This window comes from Podarcis vaucheri (assembly GCF_965113315.1).
Source record: "Podarcis vaucheri genome assembly, chromosome: 6".
Classification (NCBI taxonomy): Eukaryota; Metazoa; Chordata; class Lepidosauria; order Squamata; family Lacertidae; genus Podarcis; species Podarcis vaucheri.
The window spans coordinates 29,219,524-29,245,388 of record NC_138764.1 but is presented as its reverse complement, the minus strand read 5'-3'; the positions used below and the strand labels follow the sequence as shown (position 1 = coordinate 29,245,388).

General features: G+C 44.6%; 1 protein-coding gene across 3 annotated transcripts; it reads right to left on the bottom strand.

Annotated features, from left to right (window-relative positions):
* Positions 1-326: 326 nt before the first annotated feature.
* On the bottom strand, positions 327-25,861 carry DPH5 (diphthamide biosynthesis 5). 3 transcript variants are annotated; one of them, XM_082227992.1, is made up of 9 exons: positions 25,751-25,861; positions 23,955-24,009; positions 23,770-23,924; positions 23,561-23,685; positions 17,733-17,841; positions 12,405-12,525; positions 6,032-6,071; positions 3,324-3,427; positions 327-806 (listed from the first exon to the last, which is right to left on the bottom strand). In XM_082227992.1, exons 2-9 carry the CDS (start codon positions 23,980-23,982, stop codon positions 595-597), a joined length of 894 nt encoding a protein of 297 aa, XP_082084118.1. In that variant the 5' UTR covers positions 23,983-24,009; positions 25,751-25,861; the 3' UTR covers positions 327-594. The 3 variants fall into 3 exon arrangements, with proteins under 3 accessions (XP_082084118.1, XP_082084119.1, XP_082084120.1); XM_082227993.1 differs by having other exon boundaries at positions 23,770-23,918; XM_082227994.1 differs by having other exon boundaries at positions 23,770-24,009; positions 25,751-25,848.
* Positions 25,862-25,865: the final 4 nt, after the last annotated feature.

Genomic DNA, 25,865 nt, shown 5'->3' with positions numbered 1-25,865 from the left:
CATATGGATAGCATTGGATGTGAGCCATTGTTAATGTGTTACATATGTAAGCCGATAAAACGCATGATGCGTTTCATTTCTCAAAGCTTCAGCATCGTTCAGTTCCAAGGCTACTGAGGGTTTTAGCGCCCAAGTAAAAAAATTGTGCTTTGATCAGAATGACCATTAAAATGCATAGAGGGCACACATTTTGTGAGAGAAGCCATAGCACAGACGGGCCAGGATTTTTCAGTGGAAGACTGACTCTGTATCTAGAACAACCAACACTTTATACTGATATGCAGAAACTGTTCTCTAATATACAAAAGCAAGCATATTTTAACATGTTTCATTCTGAACTGGCTTTTTATTGCTAGGTAAATTTTTTGAAAAATGCATTTCATACCGAATTTAGGCAACCTGCCAAACGACCAGACTTGATTATTGCTCTGCGGGTTATATTCCTTGATAAATAATTTGGTGTCTTCATAGGGACTGGCAACAGGACTTTCCGGCAGTCTACTTGGACAGTCGGGGTGGGCTTCCCCCTCTTGCAAAACGTATGGCTAACTAGCGACACCAGATCCAGCTCAAAGCACGTGCGTAAACAAGTATTTATTCAGCCATGTGCTCAAAAATGGATTTGTCAACTGCAAAGAGCTTGAGCATGTCTAATTCCAACGGATGCAAAGTTCCAGTGATGATCAAAGAGTGTAGAGGATCGCCTAATGCCACCGTAGTCATTTCCTGTAGAGTACCGGAAGCAATCGTTTGATCCACTGCGCCCACTCTTGCTAAGCCTACGCAGACGGTGTTTTCTGCAATTTCTGTTAGAAAGGGGGGGGGGTGAAGAGAACAAAGAATATTACGGAAGCATAGTGAAAGAGGTTGGTGCGCTTGGCACACTTCTGCAGGAAGTGGTGCTTTCTCCCTAAAAAAAGTTACACGCTGCTTAAAAAAAAGACACTGTCCTCTGAAGACTAATATAGACTTCTCTAAAAAAAACAACAACCCACACGTGTACATTGCTCAAGTTCTTCGCAATAGGATGTGGCCAATGTGAGAAGTGTCGAGCCCAGGAAGCAAGTTCTCATTCTCAAGGTATTGAATTGCAGGTATAAACCAGTGGGGTAAGTAGTCATTCATAAAGAGTCATCAAGTGAAGGCCGCCTAGCCGAAAAGACTGATTCTGCCCTCCTGGCCTAGGAACTGCTTTGATTTATCAGCAAAAGGACCAGAGCAGGTTGGGGAACCTGAGGTCCTCCGGGCATTTTAGCAGAAATCCCATCAGCCCCAACCAGCAATGGCCAATGTTTAGGAATGATGGCTCTGGAGTCCACCCCCATTTGGATAACCATGGAGAATATGCAAGAGAAGCTTAGACAGGGCTGCAGTGTGGGGAAGATGCTAGTATGACTGAGCTCGGCATTTTCATGCCCTCTGGCACTCGTCACGGTGTTTTGTGTGCCAGAAGTGGTTTAGTCATGCTGGCCACAGGACCTGGAAAGCTGTCTGTGGGCAAATGCCAGCTTCCTCAGCCTGGAAGTGGAGACGAGTGCCGCACCTCATAGTTGAATTCGACTGGACTTAACCGTCTAGGGGTCCTTTACCATTTTTTACCTTACTAAGTATCATAGTTTTCCGTGTATAAGACGAAGTTTTAAAATTATAAAATGATGTTTAAAATTGGGGGCCGTCTTATACACGGATAGTGGGGGGCGGGGCGGGCGATTGGTTGCAGCCGCGAGCAGGAGATTGTCAGTGGCGATTCGGTGGGTGATTGGTGGCAGCGGCAAGGACTGCTGTCGATTGGCTGCTTCTGCGACAATTGGGTGGGTGATTGGTGGCTGCTGGCGGCGAGTGGGCAGATGGTTGTTGGCTTTGGTGACGCGTGCGATTGGCAGCGTTCGTCAGGTGGGTGAGCGATTTTTGGCAATCCCCTCCCCCCAAAAGCTCAAAAACTCTGGGAAATCTCCCCCCATTTACTTAATCTGGAGTCCCCCAAAATAGGGGTCGTCTTATACATGGAAAAATACGGTAAATTGTGATTAATATGAAGGTATTGCTGGTATCAAAACTTCCCACAAGGAAGGGTAAGTGGAATGTGTTACGTAGGAAGGTGAAAGCACGCATCCTGATGTAAGCTGCCTGCGATGTACCTGCAGGTTTTGTTAAATTCTGTTGCATCCCTGCATGGAGCCTGATTGGATCAGAGGCAGATTTAGGGATGCTTGACCAGATCACCCACACTGGCCGCTGAGTCAAGAGGGTGCCGCAAACATGACTTGGAACGGAAGGCAAGAGGCGTCTGTTAGCGCGCCAAATTTTGGTGTCACATAGGATGCTGCTGAAATGTGAAAGCCCAAAGTCCACCACTGATTGGATTGCAAGGAGTTGTGTGTGTCATAGTTTTTTAGACTTGCCTCCTTCCAAACAGGGCTTGTTTAGAGAGGCCACTCCACTGAAAATCAAAGAGACTGATTCCACTGATAACAGCAAATTCTTTCATATCCTTTCCGGGCTCTTAATTGTGCCTCCCGTTTTTTTTCAGAAAGGCAGTGCATGTGGACTTTGCAGAGCATTTTGTCATTGCTTCCACCCAATCACTACTTGGCCATTCGACACCCTACAGCCCTATGGAAAGTCTCTGCATTTCATTAACCAGCGAGAACTCCTAGATCCATCGAAAGTTGACTATTAAGACACACTTTCCTAGGATCAATGCACCTCCGCTGTTTCTGCAGCAACTAGTAGCTCCAGGAAAAGCACGTACAGTAGTACCTCGGGTTAAGTACTTAATTCGTTCCAGAGGTCTGTTCTTAACCTGAAACTGTTCTTAACCTAAAGCACCACTTTAGTTAAAGGGGCTTCCTGCTGCCGCCGTAGCCCGATTTCTGTTCTTATCCTGAAGCAAAGTTCTTAACCTGAAGCACTATTTCTGGGTTAGCGGAGTGTGTAACCTGAAGTGTATGTAACCTGAGGTACCACTGCACAGCGAACAGAGTAAGGTCAAAGTGATTCACTCTAAAGTATGTTCATATGGGATTTGCATTTCTTTTCTTAAAAAAACCAACTGGTTCGTGGAGTTTGTGGCTGGTTTGTGTGCAGGCCAACGTTTTGTGGCTACAGCGCTCTGCCTCGGGTACTGCTTGAAGTTCACTTCACTGTGGCTGATGAACCACAGCGAATGCTTGGCCTTGGTAGGCAATTTCCAGCCTGCCAATTTCAAGAGGGCCCACATCTCCATCCCAAATTGCGAGTTATTTGATGCTGCTGCGGTCTGGACAAAGGAGGGGAGGGCCAGCCAGCCTCCAAATGCTAGCGGCCAGAGCTCACGTGCGTACCTGGTTCTTCGCCTTGCAGCCGCCTGTTTTGCACAATAGCGAGAAGCTGCTCCGCTGCCTGGTTCACGCTCATGTACCTGGGTGGCTCGTAAATCTTCTTCCCCCTGATGGAAGGAAAGGTACGGTAGTCTGGTCAGCAACTGTCCCCCCTGTATCCCAGTCAAGTAGCGGGGTCCGTGTACAGTAAAGCCAAGCTGAATTTAACACGGCTTGCCCAAAATGCTTAAGCTTTAAGATAAAACTTTCTTTGTTGCATCAAATCAAGGTCTCACATTCACTCTCTGGAAGCTCTTAAGAGGGGCTGGCAGCCAAATGGCTCTCAAATGTAATAATAATAATAATATTTTTTATTTATACCCCGTCCTCCCCAGCCAAGGCCGGGCTCAGGCTAACAAGCAATAATAAAAACAAGTTGAATGAATACAACTTATAAACAAGATTAAAATACATTAAAATATTGAAACATTAAAATATTAAAATGCAGCCTCATCACAGGAGGAGAAAGGAAAAAGAAAAAAAGAAAGAGGGGGAGGGAATCAAATTGGCTCCAAGCCAAAGTCCAGGTGGAACAACTCTGTCTTACAGGGTCTGCGGAAAGAAATCAGATCCTGCAGGGCCCTGGTCTCATGAGGCAGAGCGTTCCACCAGGCTGGAGCCAGTGTTGAAAAGGCCCTGGCTCTGGTTGAGGCTAATCTAACTTCTTAGGGCCCGGGACCACTAGGGTGTTGCTATTTATGGACCTTGAGGCTCTCCGTGGGACAGGAGAGGGGGTCCTGTAGGTACGAGGGTAGAGGCCCATTTAGTTTAGAACCTTGCTAGAAGCCTGTGCATGTTTTGTCTCATCCATCATGTTTTTGGCAAGGAATACACCGCAAAAAGGAGGTCTACGGGCAGTCGCTGGTGAGAAGCAGGCGAGTGTTATAAGCGCTGACCTCTGATCAGCTGGAGACATAAAGCAAACACTTCCAAGATTTTAAACAGCTGAATCCAGGTGTATGTTACAGCCACAGGAACAGCAGGCACTACTAGCAGGCTCTTTTTGTGGCGTCAGCATCCCAGAACTGCCAGCTTGCAGAAGAAGCGTCTACCGACAATTAAGTCGCTCGGTGTTGATGAAAGCCTCCTCTGTGCGTGTGCTGTGAATCAGAGCCACTGCGTGGCTGTTTTGCAGCTTTCAAGCTAGGAATTAAGAGCCTACATGAGTAAACTGAAAATGCTCTCTGCATCTGAGAGGTGCCACATGTCGCGCTGCCTCCTCGGCACAATCACAAGTCACGTATATTTTGAGACCCCTGCTAATCTACTGTAACTGCCGAGATACATCAGAGAGCACGCTATCCGTTCCAAATTGGAAGGGAAGCCTGTATTTTTCTACCAGATACTGTATAGTTACATAATTATAGACCCCAAAGCCAGCTCTCAAAGGGTTGTTTTCTGCAAAGTTTGCCAGCCCTGGAGTTGGCAAGAGCAAAGCTTATGAAGAAGTTCCAAGGTAAATTTCCACCAGAGATTGTCGGACTCCATGGATGTGAATCTAGACCAAAGTGAGGACGTGTCTGGAGGTGATCAATAGTTCCAGTGGAGAGGAAGAAGGAAGCTGACTCGACTGATCTCTCCTAGATTAGAAATATTGAGCGATCAGTCGAAAAATGAAACTAGTCAAACCTCGGTTCCTGAACGCCTCTGTTATCGTATATTTTGACTCCCAAACGCTGAAAACCCAGAAGTAAGTGTTCTGGTTTTTGAATGTTTTCTAGAACCCAAAGATTCGACGCGGCTTCCGCTGAGTGCAAAAAGCTCTTGCAACCAATGGGAAGCCGAGCCTCAGTTTTCGAACATTTCGGAAGCCAAACGGGGTTCTGGAACAGATTTTGTTCAAGAACCAAGGTGCCACTGTACCACAGATGAAATTACTAGGGATCATAGCTAGCTAGCCTAACTTTGGGCACTTATTACTGGAGATACGGGGTGCATACGGAACCCAAGAAACTGAACAGACTTATTAAACCAAGAGCTTTGCCCCAGTCTTAAAAAATTATTCATTAGATGCTAAAAGACACCAAGACAACCATCACCGCTGCTTTGCCACATGAGCCCCATCCTGCAACAGAAACACTGGAAGCTGCTTACACTGACTCAGACCGCTGATCCCTCTAAGCGTTATCTCTATTGACAGGCAGGGCAGTGCTAGCACAAAGAGTTGCTTTGCATCATTTAGACGCCGGCTCTTGCCTTCACCTATCCCAGTGCTGCCTCAAGCACATCACTTCATCCTATGGGACGGACTGCAGACAAAACCAAACCTGGGTGCCAGGAGAGGGCACTTCCTTCTTAAGTCTACAGAGATATTTTGGCACCCGTGTTCACCATTCATATTCACCGTTTAAGCAGGATTCCTAAACCAGCTCCAATTCTTAGTTAAGAAAGCAAGCTGGATGGCCTAAAATGTGATCAGTACGGCAGCTGATCGGTCCTTTTAACTCAAGGGTGGGGGCCCATTATCCATGCTGGGTTGGTGCTGAATGGGAGTTGGGAGTCCAGTAACAGTTTGAGGGCTACTGGCTCCCTCCCCCTCACCCAACCACACCTTAAATTGAAACATGGAGAAAATCTTTATACCGTGGTTTTAGTATGCGTTTCACTTACATGCCAGCACTAAGCTGTGAATTATCAGTTGCAGACCACACACTTTTGAAGAAACAACTTACTTCATGAGATTCTCCAGCGATTGTTCCTTGACTTTAATGTCTGCAGGGAAACAAAATGGGACATACACTTTAAGTCAATTGCCTGTGTATTACTTTCACAAGCATTAAGACGGAGAACTTTTTTTTATTGAGCTGCGTTTGATATAAGAAAGATATCTCTCTTTCATGCACACCCAGAGAGCCAGTGTGGTGTAGTGGTTAAGAGCGATAGTCTCGTAATCTGGGGAACCGGGTTCGCTTCCCCGCTCCTCCACATGCAGCTGCTGGGTGACCTTGGGCCAGTCACACTTCTGTGAAGTCTCTCAGCCTCACTTACCTCACAGAGTGTTTGTTGTGGGGGAGGAAGGGAAAGGAGAATGTTAGCCGCTTTGAGACTCCTGAAGGGAAGTGAAAGGCGGGATATCAAATCCAAACTCTTTTTCTTCTTCATGTTGACTGTGCCAGCCAGTCATCATTCCATTTCCCCCTGTGATACTCATTCAGCCATCATTCCAGGGCTGTTTTTAGGTTTCTCTCTCTCCCCCAAAGGCTCTGTGTAGTTCTGAAAATCCGAAGCAGCCCCAAGCCTCTTAATTGTTCCTGATCTAGCTTGGCTGGTATGCTTGGCTGGTCCTAATTTGGAGACACATGGAGAAGTCTGCAGCTCAGTGGTACAGCATCCATCTTGCATGAGAAATCTCCCAGGGTCAATCTTTGGCATCTCCAGGACAAGTTGGCAGGGAACTGCTGTCTGAAACCCCCCAGCCAGGCAAGGCAGGTTCCGGGGTTAGGTACCCGCAGACTGAGTTCACTATTAACATATAAGACTATGTTTAAGACACTATCTATTGCGCATAATTCATTGCCATGCTTTTTCTTCTTGTGGAAAGTGACACCGCATCCTTTAATTGAACTCTCTTAAATACACATCAGCTGTAGGAAGTTAAAACTGTGATTGCAGCCAAGAAACAAGCTCTGTTGATTTTTTAGGGCAGACTTACTGCTACATGAGCATATTTGGGGTTAGAACGGACGAGATCAACGAAGGCGTTTCCTCTCGCTGTCTTCTAAGTGGAAAACTATGTTTTGTATCGTGCTTCACTGAGGAGATGAAACTTTTTGAAACTGAACGTCTATTAAGTTAGAGCGGCATGAATGAGCTATGGGCAGAAACCCAGGGGTCTGGACATGCAAGCAGCCCCATTAGTTGTGCCTTCCTGTCTCCAATCAAATAACCCAAAAAGACTCATGGCAAGCCTTCAACCACATTAGTCACCTTTTCCTATTGAATTAGGTAGACTGCAGATTTTGGTAAAATGAGCTCATTTCACTGAGCGCTAACTCATTCTCTTGTACATTTAAATATGCAGCTGTGCCTTTTGTCGTTCCATGAAGTTTTCTAAGCTTAGAAGTATTCAGATCTCGGTAAACCATCTCAAATAACAAATCTAATTTTTGTCAGAGTTTTGAAACATTGTGCGACAGATTTTTGTCACTATTTCTATCATTGCCTTTTCTCCTGATGACTTGCAACGGCTATGGTTCATGTCCATTGATTTCAATGGGATTATGCCGAGTATGACTTGGCTTGATACAACCCAATGTGTTTCCTAGCTTTTGCAGTCTCGATTCTCCTATCTGGAATTTCTGCTTCATTTTACATCTTTCGCCCAACGCAAACCTTCAAGTTGTACACAAACAAGAACAGAACAGACGCAATACGCAGGAGAAGGCATGCAAGTCCCAAATTCAAGACAAAGGTGATGGTTAAAAGAAGAAGCGGCCAAATTGTAAATGCTAACAGTCAGGGAGTGACATCTAGCTAAGCCATAGTCAGAGCAGACCCACTGCAAATTAATGGGCATCCAACTCCGTAGTCCTGTCAGCTCAAGTCCTTTCTGCTTGTGCAGTGGGACTTTCCTCTCTTCTCCTCCCCCTCCATCATTCCCAAATATGCTCTGGAGACTTGGGAAATGCCTAGGATGGATTTAGTAGGCATGCAGGGGTGGGGAGAAGAGGTGAAGCCCCATGGCACAAGCAGAAATCCTTGCACTGACAGGACAGTTACTTCACACTACTTTATAGATAGAAGCTACAGCCAAAGCAATTTCTTCCAGCCACATCTCTTCTTCTGCTACTGAAGTTTCTTAGTTGTTGTTTAGTCGTGTCCAACTCTTCGTGACCCCATGGACCAGAGCACACCAGGCACTCCCGTCTTCCACTGCCTCCCGCAGTTTGGTCAAACTCATGCTAGTAGCTTCGAGAACACTGTCCAGCCATCTCATCCTCTGTCGTCCCCTTCTCCTTGTGTCCTCCATCTTTCCCAACATCAGGGTCTTTTCCAGGGAGTCTTCTCTTCTCATGAGGTGGCCAAAGTATTGGAGCCTCAGCTTCATGATCTGTCCTTCCAGTGAGCACTCAGGGCTGATTTCCTTAAGATGGATCGGTTTGATCTTCTTGCAGTCCATGGGACTCTCAAGAGTCTCCTCCAGCACCAGAATTCAAAAGCATCAATTCTTCGGCGATCAGCCCTCTTTATGGAAGTTTCTTAGTACCTTCTATAATTGTATGTGCACAATTGCCCCGCTCTAGTTGCCCCAGCATGCACGGTTGAACGCAGGAGCGTCCACATCTTGATGAGAATCTGACTTCCCAAGCCTAGTTCTTGATCCCGCAAGTGCTGTGCGCTAAAGGGATTTCTCCAGCTGCCTCTTTACTCTGCAATGCCAGCTGAGAGGCGACAGGAGCTTATGTCTTGCAGATCGGCAGGCAGGAAGTGGCCATTTACTTTGCAGTAAAGGCTTTGCTTTGCAGCCAAGTGCTGTTTCCTGCCTGCTGGTTCTGCGAGGTGAGCTGGGCAATGAATTCTCGATATATTACAGGGTGACAAAATATGAAACCTTTGTCTCAGTCTGGAGTCCATACTGGTAAGAGACAAAGTATTGATATATCGCCCACAACTTACTTAGGATCTTGTTGATCCATGGGCTTCTCTGACATGTTCTCACCACCACCAATGGCTGAACACCATGGCGCTTTCTATGCGCGTACTCACAATTTATTGCTATGAATGCCAATATCAATAGACCTTTCCTCCTACCCTCTCTCTATGGGAAGTGAGCTAGCATCATAATCTTTCTCCTGCCATTTATACACAGTGGCAATTTCATTTCATTCAGTCAATTGAAGTTTTGATTTAATCTGTATCCAGCAAACACACTTTCCACCCGCTCCTCAATTAAGTACATTTTAATATTTAAACCAACGGCCGGAATGTCTCCTTCAATAACCAGTCACTTGACAGTGCAGAATTGTTGCAGAGACAAAGAAACGCAGGAACAGAAAGAGGGGAGCAGAAGAAGCCCAAACTTGAATGTTGTAGGATTTTTTGCATCATTTATTTGAAAAAGTCAGCAGATTTATTTTTTTTTTTAAAAAACCCCCACAATAATGCTTGCTTGTCAACTCTCCCTTCTTGCAGTTCTTAAAGAATGGAGGGGAGAGAAAGGATCAATGAAATGCAAAATAGACAGATTAAGGTGAGGCCATGATGACATTTCACACTGGTGGCTGGGAGCATTTAGCACCTATTAAATCCACTTCTTTCTAAAATGCATTCCAAAATCCCCACCATATAGGTTTTCATACATTTCAACAGTCAGAGAAGATTCACAATCAAGTCCTGATGTACAGACAGCTTCCAGGCGCCAATTCCAGGAATGTATGAAACTTCTGCATGCACGTTCTGACTTGATTTATAAACTTACTATATGCTGGCGCTGTGTATATTATATGCGGATGGTGCTGTGGTCTAAACCACAGAGCCTAGAGCTTGCCGATCAGAAGGTCAGCGGTTCAAATCCCCGTGACAGGGTGAGCTCCTGTTGTTCGGTCCCAGCTCCTGCCCACCTAGCAGTTTGAAAGCATGCAACAGTGCAAGTAGATAAATAGGTACCGCTCCGGCGGGAAGGTAAACTGCATTTCCTTGCACTGCTCTGGTTCGCCAGAAGTGGCTTAGTCATGCTGGCCGAATGACCCAGAAGCTGTCTGCAGACAAATGCTGGCTCCCTCGGCCTATAGAGTGAGATGAGCGCCGCAACCCCAGAGTTGTCCTTGACTGGACCTAATAGTCAGGGGTACCTTTACCTTTACCTATATGCTGGCAAAATTTAGCTCTTTCCGGTGCGCACATGGAAGTCGCCTTTTGACTTGGGAGGTTTAGGGATCCTGGATTGTAATCAAGGAGAGCAGTGGAAGCCACAGGGGCGGTCTATGCTTGTAGGAACCCCAGTAAACAGTTATGACCCGTAAAGTGTCTGGAGTGTCCTGTAAACTCATAGAAAACCTGCTTTAGCACTGGGAGAATAGTTCCGTTCAGGCTGCAATCAAGGATCCTGCCAGTCGGAAGAAACTCAATTCTCCCTAATCAAGCTCAATATCTAAACAGCACGGAATGATCTAATTGCTTGCAAATTGCATCAGTCTGATTTCCATCCTGATCAAAATTCCATATGTGATTGAATGCATCTGTATAATCTCTCCCTCTCTTGCACACTGGAGGGTTTCATGCAAGGCTGGATTTAGTCTGAGAAGCTCTGTATGATTAAAATAAATCCTGCCCCAGTGCAGAGACTGTCGGAATGTCTCCTGTTTCTACTGATCAAGCTCTCCTGCTTTTAAGAGTAGAGTGGAACACAACCGCTTACGCTATGAAGCTTCCCCCGTTTCTCCTCATGCCAGGAAAAGCTTAATTTCCTTCTGTTGGAACTGCTGCAAAAGATGCAGTAAAAATCCTGGCGGTCCTAGTAAAGAAATGAACTTGCTAAAACTTCCTTTTCGCTGGATGATGATTGCAACTTAAGACCTCAAAGCCAGGAAGCTGATGGCATGGGCAGGGCTCGTTTCCTTTTCTCGGTGTTAACAGACAACTAAATGATCAGGACCAGTTTACAGAATGCAGCAGAATCTACTGGTAAAAACTTCTGTTGCCGTAATCCAGTAAACCCATCTTATGTTCAATAGCTGCTCAACTACTGAGCGTTCTAAATAACGCCGGCTGGTTAAGTGTGATATAAGGAAGTGGTCCTTCTACTCCTTAGCAAAAATGCACAGAGCAGCTACAAATATTTGTTGTAAGTGTAAAGAAAAAGAAGGCACATTCTACCACCAGTGCTGGATTTACGTATAAGCTAAACAAGCTATAGCTTAGGGCCCCACTCTCTTGGGGACCCAAAAAAAATTTAAAGGAAAAAACCCCTACATACAGCAACAGTGTTTTGTGTTGTGTAGGCTCTTGTGATGTAAGTAATGGGCCCAGCCTGCTAAAATATCACTGCTTTGCTCATTTCTATATATAGGGTGCCTACATTCTGCATGGAGTGGTTGCATGGCAACATGTGCAAATGGCTTTAGATACCTATTAGGTCCATAAATTACCATATAGCATATATTCAACACAAAAAACAGCGACATATAAAGGGCTCCATTATCTTCAGTAGCGTAGGGACTCATCAAACCGAAATCCGGCCCTGTCTACCACATGTGGTGGACGTGCAAGAGAACAAAAGCATATTGGGAAATGATTTATAATGAGTTGAAAAAAATGTTTAAAATAACTTTTGTGGGGAAAAACCAGAAGCCTTTTTTACTAGGAATTTTCGGTTCAGGAATACTGAAGGAGCAAAAAAACCTGTTTATGTACTCAACAACAGCTGCAAGGATACTTCTGTCCCAGAGATGGAAAGAAGACAAAGTCCCTACCAGAGAAGAATGGTTAACAAAAATGATGGACTCTGCTGAAATGGCGAAAATGACTGGGAAGATCAGAAACCAAGAAGACATCAAATTTCATAAAGAACAGGGAAAATTTGTAACTTGTTTAGAAGCACACTGAAAACAATTAAAAACATTGGCAGGATTTTAACCAAACTTGCAATGTAACAAGAACTATGGTAACAATTGACTTTTAAGGAAATATGGAGGACATTATACAATGCCGTTGAAAGAGAATAACCATGGAACCCATGGAGGGGTAGAGGGAAGTCTGGGATTCAGAAAATCCTATTTGTACAGTGGTACCGCTAGTTGCGGACTTAATCTGTTTTGGGATGCCATTCGCACCCTGAAAAGTCCGCAACTAGAGCGCCTTTTCTGCGCATGTGCACAGTGCGATCGCTTCTGCGCATGCATGAAGTGCGCAGATCGCTTCTGCGCATGCGGTGAACCCGGAACTAAACACTTCCGGGTTTGCCGCATTCGTAAGCTGAAAGTCCGTAAGAAGAGCGGAACGCAACACGAGGTGTGACTGTATATGATTATGATTTATATACTAATGTAAATATTAAATATAAAACTGAATAAAAATATTTTTTTAAAAAGAGGATGTGGTCCTTACCAAGCAAGCAGAGGGTGTGCATGCCGTTTCTTCTGTTTTTGGCTATTTTGTCGTAAAAGCTCTCGGGCTTCCACGTATCGGTCCAGAAAACGACAGACACAACTTCTCCGAAATTGTAGAGCTGCCATGAAAAGAGGGAGAGGTGGGGAGATGATAATGAGAAAGACACATCAGAATAAAAACTATAGACACAAGACTTAACATGGCGTTATGTGATGTGCAACATCGAGAGATTTTGATGGGAAGGGCCAAATCTCAGTGTTTGGTATCTCCAGATGGGGCTGGGAGAGACGGCTACCTGCTTTTCCAAGTTGAATTCAAAAATGGCTCATAATAACGATAAAAGGATTGACAAATTAAAAACTACAATGCCCCCGAGGAGTGTCACACTGTAGGCTGAAGTGGCGGCGAGGCTGATAAAACTTTTTTTAAAAGATAAAAATCAGCGGTTGCTTGATAGTTAAATGCAAGATTCACCAACAACTTAAAATTATTCCCCCACACCTCTGCAGAAGATAAATGAGCTGCCACAGTGTATGTGTGTGTGTGAGTGAGATGCTTGTTCCAACGTGAGTTCAAGTCGTACCTAAAGCCCTGTGTTTCAAGATTCCAAATAGGATGGTAAACACACTTTTAAAAAATAAATTATTTTCAACATCACAAGCTGGCACGAAACGTTTACAAAAGGGATTCAAAAGAAAATGAGCTGGTTGTGAACAGTGCCCAATCCAAAATAGCAGAGGAAAATGGTACACAAACAGAATGGACAAAGATAAATCATAACTGATATTTTGAGGTAGTTTCCCCCTGCCTTCAGGATCCTACGACCTTGCACATTTCACAAAATAAATTTAAAGTAGCTGTTTGTGTACAAGTCTTAAAGAAAGTCTTAAGTGCCTGGAATCAATAAGACTAGTTTTAATGGGTGAGGGGTTTTGTTCTAAGAAAAACTTGCACTTTTTGGTGGAGACATTTGGGGCTTTGTAAACATTGAAAGAAAGAAAAAAACAGGGAAAGCGCCTCAAAGAAAACAAAACAGGATCCAGTGATCTCTGATGTAAAACTTTTTTTTCTTGTAAGTCAATATTTTTCAGAGTAAAATGCTCCTTTGGGAATTCCAAGTTGAACCTTGCAATGGTTTGACATGGATGTGGAGAGAATAACATTTTGCTCCTCCACTTTTTCATGCTGGTTTTTGAGTTGCTTATATTTTTAAAAACAGGGTGCTTTTGAATCTTAACTACTTGTATCCTTCTCAAATTCCAAAAGGAGTCTTTTACTCCCAAAGATGCTGAGTTTTGCTTTGTAAATATCACCTTAGTCGAAAGAGTTGAAAGCCCGTTTTTCTATGTATGATTTCAGGGATATTCAAAGCTACTCCTGCTTATTTAATTAGGGCACAGTTAGGTTCTGACACCGTCCTGGGTTTAATACAGATTAGGATGCTGAATCGCTGGTGCAGAATAATTCATATAGATGAAGATAAGGCAGATCTTTGTGTGTCTGAGGAACAGATGGTGCTAGCGCTGGACAGTTTCTAGTTTCAAAAATTTTCTGATGTATTACTGCATTATGGATTCTCAGTGCAGGGGCTGAATTCATTTGGAAATGTAGCCAGAAGCATTCCCTTGAAAACAGAATACAAGAAAGTTTGTTCTCAACTCTGTTTTGAACAGTTGGAACCAATGGAGAGATTTGGGAGCATACCAGCTCCAGGCAAATTATGTATTTCCGAAGGAGCAACACTGGTTATATGGGCAGCAACTGATTTCAGTGCATTATTCTTAAATTGTTGGGTCCAAGATCTTGAAGCCGGGGGGGGGGGATGTTTAAAGAAATTGAAGTGTTGGAAAATGAAAGAAAAAAATTATGATTTTTATTACAAGGCTCAGAAGATAGTCTCTTTTGCTGCAAAGGCTTATAGCAGGCATGGCCAAAGTCCGTTTTGGGGGCCTCGTGGCAGTATATGTTCTGGGGTAAAATCCTTTAAAAAGCTCAAGAACTTTGAAGGGCCACTATCTGACTGTTGATTCCGGACCCTAAACTGTGCTTTTATACTAAATTTCATTTTTTCTGTGTATATTGTAATGTTTTATCATTGCTATGGCCATCGGCTAATGCAAATAAAGTTTCTATCTACCTCAACAACTTTGGGGTAAAATTGTAAAAGAAGCTCAACAACTTCGATCCTAAAAAAAGCTTAACAACTTTGGTCGGCCCTCAAATCATAAAATAATCTGGCCCTCTTTGAAAAAAGTTTGGGACCCGTGGCTTACAGTCTCATGAAAAGGGATTTGGAATTTATCTCAGCTAATGCCTGTTGAGTTTCTGAAGTCATATATTTCTCCTATTTTTAGTTTTGTTTCTGAAAACATTTTAACTATTTTTGGTCCCTTATGTATATTTTTATGTGTAGTTTTTAATGTGTTTTATTTTGTTTTACTTTTTTATATCTTGACGCATCCTCAAATTTTATTCAGCAGAGCGTGAGACAGCTCACATGTCAGTACTGTGGCTCTTTCATAGATGAGGCTTGTTGGTTGAGCGGGCAGCAATGGGGAACCTGTCCCCATTCAGAGGTTGCCTATCACCCAACGCGGCTAAGTTAGAAGGTTTATCTTATACACCATTGGTCCAGCGACGTCCCTGCCCCTTGGTCAATGGTTCTTGCTCAGTCAATGATTCTTGGAATATTACACAAGGCGTCCTCTTCAAATACAACACTTGGGTAATCCAGAAAGAGAATGAGAAATCCAGATTTTGCATTTCACAACCAAAATAGCCCTGCCAGTAACTTGCGGGGACGGGTGGGAATTTGCTCAAAATACAACCAGGAATTACTGTCAGCTGACCACTGCATTACTCCAAATAAGGGGAAAAGTCAATAGGCAACGTTTAACCCTTTGATTCATACTCGGCTTGAGTATTTTAACTTTTTAGTATTTTGAGTATTTACCTATTTAGGTCAAAGGTTCCCCTGCCCCCTGTTGTCTTTTGCTGAATCCCAGACTTGATCACAGCCTGCCAAAGCGTACAGCTATCAGTTCCTTTGCTCTGGGTCAATGAAAGTGGTTTTAAAAATCACGAGACAGAAAGAAGCCCATGCTCCAATGCTCAGTCCACAGAATTCTCCGTCACTCCTGACCATTATGAACTCTAAACGCATGTAGCTTAGAGAGCCACTGGGCTGCAGCCTTCCCAAACAGACGCAAGCCATAAGCTCATTTTCTTTAAAAAGAAGAAAAAAAAACCTACAAAGGTGTTTCCTGTTTTTCAGTAACCAAGGCCAGACTAATGGAGCAGGAGCCTTGTGCATCGACAAAATCAGACTTAAATTAAAATGCAAAAAAGGAAGTCAGCCCTTATTTTACGAACATCAAATTCCTATCGTTTAAGAAAGCGCCCCTAACTTTTGTTGTTTCAAATCTATTGGCACAAGTCAAATCCACTGATACAAATCAAATTTGTCCCCGGCATCTGACACTCACAGGTATACTGTCAGTGATAAGGGAGGCTCCATTTAGGGGGAAGGGCTAGGAGCCGTTGACAGACCCATCCCTCTGCGGATTTCTCCAATGGTCTAAGCCCACTTCACAAGCTACCTTCCCTGGGGACCTTGCCATGTCTCTTGTGGCAATTTCACAATTTAGTTTGGTGCTATGTGACATGGAACCTTCCCTTTCCTTTCTGTGAAACGTAGAGGAAATCGCCTTCTAAGGATGAGAAGCACACTAAAACCCACCCTTTGTGGCTTGTATGTGTATTTGAGGCTCAGCTGTTTCTCAGCTCCAGCCCCAGAGGCAACTATGCAAATAAATTCTTCTCTTTCTTCTTCTTCTTCTCCTCCTGCTTCTTCCCCAGCTTCACGACACCCAGTGCGGAGAATCTCTCTTAGCCTCTCCAATATTTGCTTCTGGGCAGTGTAAGGTAAAGGTAAAGGGACCCCTGACCATTAGATCCAGTTGCGGATAACTCGGGGGTTGCGGCGCTCATCTCGCTTTATTGGCCAGCATGACTAAGCCGCTTCTGGCGAACCAGAGCAGCGCATGGAAACGCCGTTTACCTTCCCGCCAGAGCAGTGCCTATTTATCTCCTTGCACGTTGACATGCTTTTGAACTTCTAGGTTGGCAGGAGCAGGGACTGAGCAACGGGAGCTCACTCTGTTGCGGGGATTCGAACCGCGACCTTCTGATCGGCAAGTCCTAGGCTCTGTGGTTTAACCCACAGCGCCACCCGCGTCCCACTCTAGGCAGTGTAGTTGTGATTTAAATCACGATTTAAATCACTAATTGGTAAGAATTGATTTAAATAAAAAATAATTACAGAAAGACTCATTCTTTCTGGTATGATCTTAATATTTACAACCAGATGAAGGTTTCATTTTTGGAATAATAAATTGTCAGAGTAGTTTTTACAGTTATATCAAAAATTACTGATTTGGTTATACTATTAGAAATACATACACAGGTGTTTATATTTGGACAACTTTTCTGCTGTACTTCATTGGAAGGAGAAATATAATCATTTCCTTAATAACAATTTAAACAATTTATTTAATTAAATAATAACATCATGGCATATGTATCCATGTTTGTTAACTGATGTGGTTAAACAATTTTTTGTTAAAACAATACCAGACTGAGTTTTAACACACATGAAAAACTCAAAATAAATCCTTATTTCCTGATGAATGGCCTTTGGACTATACTGTAACTTAAACAGAAAACTATCTTTAGAAAGATTTTTCCTTCAAAAGCATTTTACAGTGGACCCTCCGGATACGAACTTAATTCCTCCCGGGGGTCCGTACTTACCCTGAAAAGTCGGTATCCAGAGACACCGCTTCTGCGCATGCGCAATAGAGCACTTCTGCGTATGCGTGAAGAGCGCTTTTGCGCATGGCGAAACCGCACCTCTGGGTTTGACGCATTTGCAACCCGAAATTACGTTACCCAAAGGTAACGTAACCCGGGTACCACTGTATTTTAAAAATCTGATTTAAAGTTTAAAAAATCTGACTTTTTTTTAAAAAAGCCATTGATATTTATCCACCCTGTTTCCAGGGCATCAAGAACAGCATTGCCCACATTCATAAAGCTTTTACTTCTTAGAAGCTCAGTTACATCATGCTGTTTTATAAAAAAGGAGAGAGAGAGAGAAAGGAAACGCCACAGAAAGTCTGGCCACAAAGTGTGCAACTCCTCACAGCTGTTTCCTACAGATTGGAAGGCGTGCCTCAAGCCCGCACTCTGCAGAAACCCGTTTGGAGAAGTAAACAGAGTTGTGGTTTCCCGCTGCCGGAACGCCACGTGCGCGAGAGGTGTTACCTGGAGGCCGCAACAGCCGACGGCGTTGAGTATGGAGGCATTGTGGATGACTCTGTAGGGCACTCCCAACTTCACCGCCCGGAGGACGAGGTCACTGTGTGTTGTCGCCCTACAGTAAGGAGGAAGTGGGTTATATGGGGTGTACAGAGGGCCTGAACTGGGCCTCACTGACTTCAAACAGCCTTCCACAACCTGGTGGCCTCCAAATGTTCCTTGGATTCCCAAATTCCTATCAGCCCCCAGCCAGTACTGACCGATGGGCGGGGATGATGGGCAGGGATGGAGTTGTAGTCCAACAAAACATCTGAAGAGCACTGTGTGTGTGTGTGTCTATTATGTGTGGGGAGGCCGTTTAAGAATACAGTGGTACCTTGGGTTACAGATGCTTCAGGTTACAGACGCTTCAGGTTACAGACTTTGCTAACCCAAGAAATTGTACTTTGCTTCAGGATGAGAACAAGAAATCGCGCCACAGCAGCAGCAGGAGGCCCCATTAGCTAAAGTGGTACCTCAGGTTAAGAACAGTTTCAGGTTAAGAATGGACCAGAACGAATTAAGTTCTTAACCCGAGGTACCACTGTACTTCTACCCAGTTCTCTTTTTCTTGAAAAAGAGGTGCTGGAACTCACCATGAATGAGTTATCTTAGAACGGCAATTGCGCTCACCTGAGAGGTGCCGTAACGGAATTCCAGTGAGTTCTGGCTGAAAAAAAAATGTGCTGCTTCTACCAAACTTCTCACAGATACTCAAATAAATAAGTGCCTGTAAACATATAGGAAGCACAGGAAAGATAGAAAGATAGATAGATAGATAGATAGATAGATAGATGATAGATAGAACTCAAATTGCTGGAGGAAAAGAAGCACACTTTTTATTTTCTGCAATTAAGTGCATTCCTCTTTCTTCAGCACCTCGAGGTTGGTTCTCCTGTTTCGTCCTTTGCGAAAGACACATAATGCATCATACACAAACAAGCAAAGATCCTGAGGGTGAATCTGTACACTTTTTGACCTATGAAGCCTTAAACAGTTCAGGACCACAAGTACAATGAGTTAAGAGCAGGGGCAGGTTCTAAGTTTGCACTGAAGACATTTTAGACATGCGGAAGGTGAAGGAGGCAGCTTTTTTTGCGGTTTAACTTGAATAATGCTGTAATAATGCAGTTTTGCCTACTAGTTAGACCTCCCCTTCTTTTTTGCCTCTCACAGAAGACTGCAGAGCATCTTGCTGACTGGCAAACATCAGCACTCAGAGCAGCACTGGCATAACTCCCATCCTCTTCTTAATTACTGTGCAAACGGGCCGCTGTGCAATTGTAAACGAGAAACTTTGCATGCATGCTCTAAACTTGCACCAGTATGCAAAAGGGGTTTTGTTTTCTAACTGTTCCCATTTGCTATATTGAGGAGAACTTTGGGAAAGATGGATTGTCACCCCTCAGGAGTGCTAGATCTGTACTGTATATGCCAGACAGACTTCTAACTTTTTATTTTTTCCTTTAAAAAATCCACTCTCTTTAGTACAGAAACAAATGGTTGGGCAAAGTCAAGGGAAGAGTACTAGAGTGGACAAACAGCATGCAAATTAAGGAACAGATTGATGGGCATCCCCTGTTGAAAGCCAATTGCCATCCTCACTTTTGCTCAAAAGGGTCATCTGAATCTATATGGCCTGCCCCATCCGAACTATTTTGTGGGGTGGCGACGTTTGCAAGGCAGACCCATCCAAAGATAGCTGCCAAAACATAACCTCTCCTGCAGCATCTATGATTACTGAAAGCCCCGACTTTGTAAATGTTGCTGCTCAAGTATTCATCAATCATGTTCACTGCGTTAGGCAGCCGGGTGTGGAAATGCATTTAAATAAGAAACGCAAAGCTGAACAATGGCTTCAGCTGCCCTCTTTTCCCCAAGGTGTCTTCGTTCAGTGCTGCTCATTCCATGGAGGTGAGCAGGGAACAGAAACAGCATCTGGTGGGGAAGCGTGATTAAGCAGCCCTTTTCCAGCCACAGGCACTGAATTTCCAAAAGTGCCCCGGAAAGTCTCTCTCTGCCTAAACCCTGCTCCTTTCCTAACGTTTTGGTCACTTGTAGTTTTTAGACACTAGCCAAAGGGAACTGGATTTACAGCTTTTCCCACAGAAGGTCTGTGGTCACTTCTTGATTCTAGCTTGTCACCAGAAGCTCTGGTGGCCCAGTGGCCCAGAATACTGACTGCCACCTATCGCTGTTCCTGGACAAGGTTTAGCCCGAAACTTAGGAACATCCCAGCTTCACCACCACAATGTGTTCTGTGTGGAGCTACCCTTAGAGATGGCACGGTGACTATCTGTCACTAAGCCCAGTTCAAGGGGATGATTTTGACATAGGTAAAGGTAAAGGGACCCCTGACCGTTAGGTCCAGTCGTGACCGGCTCTGGGGTTGTGGCGCTCATCTTGCTTTATTGGCTGAGGGAGCCAGCGTACAACTTCCAGGTCATGTGGCCGGCATGACTAAGCCGCTTCTGACGAACCAGAGCAGTGCACAGAAACGCCGTTTACCTTCCCGCCGGAGCAGTACCTATTTATCTACTTGCATTTGGACGTGCTTTTGAACTGCTAGGTTGGCAGGAGTAGGGGCCGAGCAATGGGAGCTCACCCTGTCGCGGGGATTCGAACCGCCGACCTTCTGATCGGCAAGTCCTAGGCTCTGTGGTTTAACCCACAGTGCCAGCATGGAGACAGACAAACTGAAAAACCCTGCTACTATCCTTCCCCTGAGCCACAATTGTCAAGGATGCTTTAGCTGAGATTCCTGCATTGCAGGGGGTTGGAGTAGATGAACCCTGGCATCACTTCCAACTCTACAATTCTATGATTAGCCAGGGAACCCCTAATAGTTGAACCACCTTTAGTGTTATACTTGAGCTTGGAATAGGGGTTTCTCTGAAATCAGACAGCAAAGGTTCTGGCGACAGCTCAAACTATTTCTGTCCTTTTGGGCCTTTGAACAAGAGTACTTTCCTGTTGATTATAACTGTTGATCAAATACAATGGATACCGTGATTGCTTAGCACAAGGATCTTTCAATAGATTTATTCTTGTATGGCAGCCTTTCTCAAACTTCGGCTCCCAGGTGTTCTTGAACTACAACTCCCAGGACTGCTCAGGACTGCAATACTTCAAGGATTTGCCTCTTTCCATATGAACCTACCCAGACCCTGAGATCACCTTCTGAGGCCCTTCTTCATGTGCCTCCTCCTCAAGGATGGCAACATGAGAACGGGCCTTCTCTGCAGTGGCTCCCCGTCTGTGGAATGCTCTCCCCAGGGAAATTCGCCTGGCTCCTTCATTATACACTTTTAGGTGCCAGGCAAAAACGTTCCTTTTTAACCAGGCCTTTGGTTGATTTGATTGACATCCTATGCCCTTTTAAAATGTGTTTTTTTGGGGGGCTATCGGGTTGTTGTTTTAATTTTTATTAGGTATTTTGTGGTTTTATATCTTGATTTTATTCTTCTGAACTGCCCTGAGACCTCCAGGTATAGGGCGGTATATAAATTCAATAATGATCATCATCATCTCTGACCACTGGGCTGACACGCAAAGAATATTTTTGCTGCAGCACTACAAAGGCGCAAAATTTTAATCACATTGTTACTTCCATGAATGGCGTAATGACTTTAGTCTCAGCCTGGCATCATCTGCCATTAAGTACCAGCTCAATTAGAAAAGGGGGGAGGAGGAAAATGGTATCCTAATATTCCCTAGAGGTATATTTACATTAATTACTCCCCCCCCCCGCTTGACACATACATTTCTTTATAAGGAGGGTGCCCTCTCATGATGTGCACGGTGATTACGTTTTCCCAGCCCCCTCCGCCCCCCGCGGCTAACATGGCAATATTAATTTTGAATCACCAGCTGGAGACAAAAAGCTTGTCTCCTGTATGGCTTGACATTACAGATTGATGATGCTTGACTAGCTAGGGCCTCCTTGCGACAGAAAGGGCTGTGGCTTCCAGGGGGAATAGGAAAACAGAACTTAAGAGGCTTAATAGACCAAACCGATAAGGCCTTTGCCACAACCCAGATGTCCACAGTATACATTAGAAGTGTGTGAGGAACATCGCAGCACCAAAAGCAAACACATGGCTCAGAGCTGCAAAATGTAATTGAACCGAAACCACCTTTCAAACAAGTATAATCGAGCATCTTGGGCAACGAATAAGAAAAGCCATGCAGGGGGAAATCCAGTCGAATTGCTTTTTGGACAATTGCCACGGATTTTAGGGCTGTCACCTCATTATTGATGGGACAGTTTATATAGGAATACAGGCCTTCTGTTCACTCGAAAGATGTGCTCCGTATTTTGGCAGACGGGAGATTCCTGATCATAGCTAGGAAACCAGGGGTTCACCATGGCTAGCTAGCATCCTCTCCAGTGCTTGAAATTTGCCAGGCGCATTTTGCACCTGGCTATCTGCTACTTGCGACCAAGGGAAGTTGCCCGGGTGCCAGAACGGTGTCTGACGTCTCCACCATCTGGAGGTGCAGGCCTGGGGATCTGCACAAATCAAAATGTATTTCAGGAACCAAAAAGTTGCATTGAAGCATACCACTTTTGAGCCATCTGACCCAAAAATGGCATCCAGGCATTCCGTTTTGGTGACTGTAACCTTGGTTTAATGAGCCATTTGGCGCCTAGCTTATATATCTGAGTTTCTAACACTGGTTAGCATGCCCCAGCCCGTTGCACGTGAAGAATAATCCACAATAAGACAGCAACCCTGGTTTAACATGACCTCGCTCCTCCCCTTCTGTGGCTTGGCACAGACAAGGGTCAACACTCACTGGATTCACTCGGAACCAAAGGTCAAAAATCCACTTTCAAACCCTGGTTTCAAATTCGGGTGAGAGCCAGTGTGAATGCGCGGTTGCAGCATGCTTACAGCAACGGTGGGAGAGAGACAGAAACTTGAGCGAGAGGTGGGGGGAGGGAGCGTGCGGGTCTATGGGATGTTTGCGCCAAGATGTTGCTTTTACTTGGTGCAGATGTTCATTGCAGACCTAATGTAAGCGTTCATTTCAGTTGTATAGGCTTGGGATGGGCAGAGTTCAGGCTTGTGGGACCTAATTTGGGTTTTTTGTTTTTTTCAGCTAGAGCTTTGAAGTCCACCACCTGGAGCCAGGAGCAAAAAAGTAGCTCGAATGGATGGGTAGATGGATGGCCACCTGTCATGGATGAGATTCCTGCATCGCATGGGGTTGAGCTACATGACCCTTGGGTCCCATCCACCTCTACAATTCTATGATGCGAAGATTTAAGGGAGGCTCTGAGGAATTTGTGATCAGGACCAGAAGCATGTTTGCAAACCCTTTCAAACCCTTCTTCCCCCTGACCTGCTGTCCCCATGCTTTTTAAAGTAATCTCAATTAGGATGTGGCAGGTTTTTTTAGCTGTTGTCATTGTTGCTGTTATTATTTCACTTATTCACCTTGCTGACAAAAGTCCGTATAGTTAAAGCTATGGTTTTCCCAGTAGTGATGTATGGAAGTGAGAGCTGGATCATAAAGAAGGCTGATCGTTGAAGAATTGATGTTGTTGAACTATAACTCCCATCACCCCTAGCTAGCAAGGCCAGAGCTCAGGAATGATGGGAGTTGTCCAACAACATCTGGGGAACCATAGGTTGAGAACCGCTGGGTTAAGGTTTAACATGGCACTGCTAACAGGAATATTTAGAGGTGTTGTCTCCCCTTACCCAAAAGGATCTCCAATATTTAGAGGTGTTGCCTCCCCGTACCCAAAAGAATCTTCAATATTTAGAGGTGTTGCCTCCCCTTACCCAAAAGGATCTCCAACTACAAGAAAAGCCACGTCACATTGATGTGCACCCTTCAGGATTGTATCTGCTTCTTGTTCTACAGTTTCTCTGTCAGCAAGAATCAGTTCTTTGCCATAGAACTCCTCCTAGGGTGAAAAGAATGGGGTTATTATTTCACCCAGAGTTGTATCCCACCTTCCCTCCAAATAACTTAGGGTGCATCTACGTACCAGTGCTTCCTTTCCAACTGTGAGGATCGACGTGTAGGCTTCCAGGTACACTCGGCTACACTGCTTTATTACCTCCAGGCCTTTAACAGTAATATCTTTGGCATCTCCAAGTCCAAGTCCAATCAGGTAAAGCATTATTATTATTATTATTATTATTATTATTATTATTATTATTATTATTATTAAATTTAAGGAATGGAAAAGAATAGACATCAATTCCAGGGTGGAGGGCTTTGCAACCTGCCAAAAAGTTGAAGCAGAACAAAAAATCAATCAGAAATCAGAAATTCAGTACATCGTTGTTAGTTAATGGAACATTGTAAATAATTTTGTTCAAAAACTGAAAGAACAGGCAAGATTGATGGAAGTCAAAAATTTGAATAAGATGTAAAAGTATGTTTAATTACTGTTGAAAATGATATGTTAAAAAAACTAATAAAAAATTCTATAATAATAATTTTGTTCTGTGAACTGCCCTTTGTTCTGTGAACTGTCCTGAGACCTCCGGGTATAGGGCAGTATATACATTCAATTAACAACAACAACAACAATAAATAAACAAATAAGGTTTTCCCCAGCAGAATTTATTTCTAGAATTACAAGTTTCCCTAAGCAGTAAAAGAAAGTAATATACGGCTACTATTTGTCACCCAGTGCAAAACATCTCTAGGTGGGTAGGTGGGTTATATAACAATTAAGAAATGATCAAGTTTTGCAATAAAGCAACAATACCCCTCCTCTAAAATTATATATAGCACAGAAACACCAGTAAGCACAGTAGTCATATTCCTACAAAAGCATGGGAGAAGAGGTAGGTTTTAACCTGGCGCCGAAAGAATGTTGCTATCAGCGTTTCACAGATGCGAAGCTACAACCAAAAAGGCCCTGTCCTTTGTTGCCATCTTCCAAACCTCTCAAAGAAGCACCTGGATAAAGGGTCTCAGGTGATGGGTATGTCTGAGTCAGGAGATGGATACTGGGGTCCATATGATGCATTTTGGTTAAACCAGCACTAAGAATTGGGATCAGAAATGGATTGGTAGACCTTTCACACATGACCCTTTCAAATGCACATCTTTGGAAAGCCCCAAATCACAGGTTCGCAGAGATGGAAAGGGAGCCAAGGGTCATTTAGTCCAACCCTCCCTGCGATGCAGGAATCTCGGCGAAAGGGAAAGACAGCACAAGACTGTATCGATGATGATGATGATTTATTGAATTTTTATACCGCCCTATACCCGGGGTAAGGGACGCGGGTGGCACTGTGGGTTAAACCACAGAGCCTAGGACTTGCCGGTCAGAAGGTCGGCAGTTTGAATCCCTGCAACGGGGTGAGCTCCCGTTGCTCGGTCCCTGCTCCTGCCAACCTAGCAGTTCGAAAGCACGTCAAAGTGCAATTAGATAAATAGGTACCACTCCGGCGGGAAGGTAAACGGCGTTTCCGTGCGCTGCTCTGGTTTCGCCAGAAGCGGCTTAGTCACGCTGGCCACATGACCCGGAAAAAGTGTCTGCAGACAAACGCTGGCTCCCTCGGCCAGTAAAGCGAGATGAGCGCCGCAACCCCAGGGTCGTCTGCGACTGGACCTTAATGGTCAGGGGTCCCTTTACCTTTGATACCCGGGGGTCTCAGGGCGGTTCACATAATAAAATCAAGATATAAAACCACAAAATACATAATAAAAATAAAAACAACCACCCAATAGCCCCCCCGCCAGCCCCAAACGCAGCACGACACCGTACCAATACAGGACATACATTGGGATACGGGACAACCCTTAAAGTGGCAACCTCGGCCAGGACACGGGTCTGCAGGCTTACGTGAGAAACCCCACCACCACCATCACGCACACCTGTACACGCGCCAATATGCAAAGCAGGGCTCGCTTAGCACCGGCTGCTGCGGCTCCTGCCATTGGCCGGAGAGTCCCATCACTCCCCCCGCCCCCCCCGCTCTCGCTCCCGCCTCCCCGCTCGGACTCACACGTGCGCCGCCAGCGGAGCGCTTCTCAAGCCGCCGCTGCCTCTTCCGGGCATCCCCGCCGCTTTGCCGTAAAGCGAGCGGCTTCGCGACAGTTTCGCGGCGGCCGGAGCCGAGA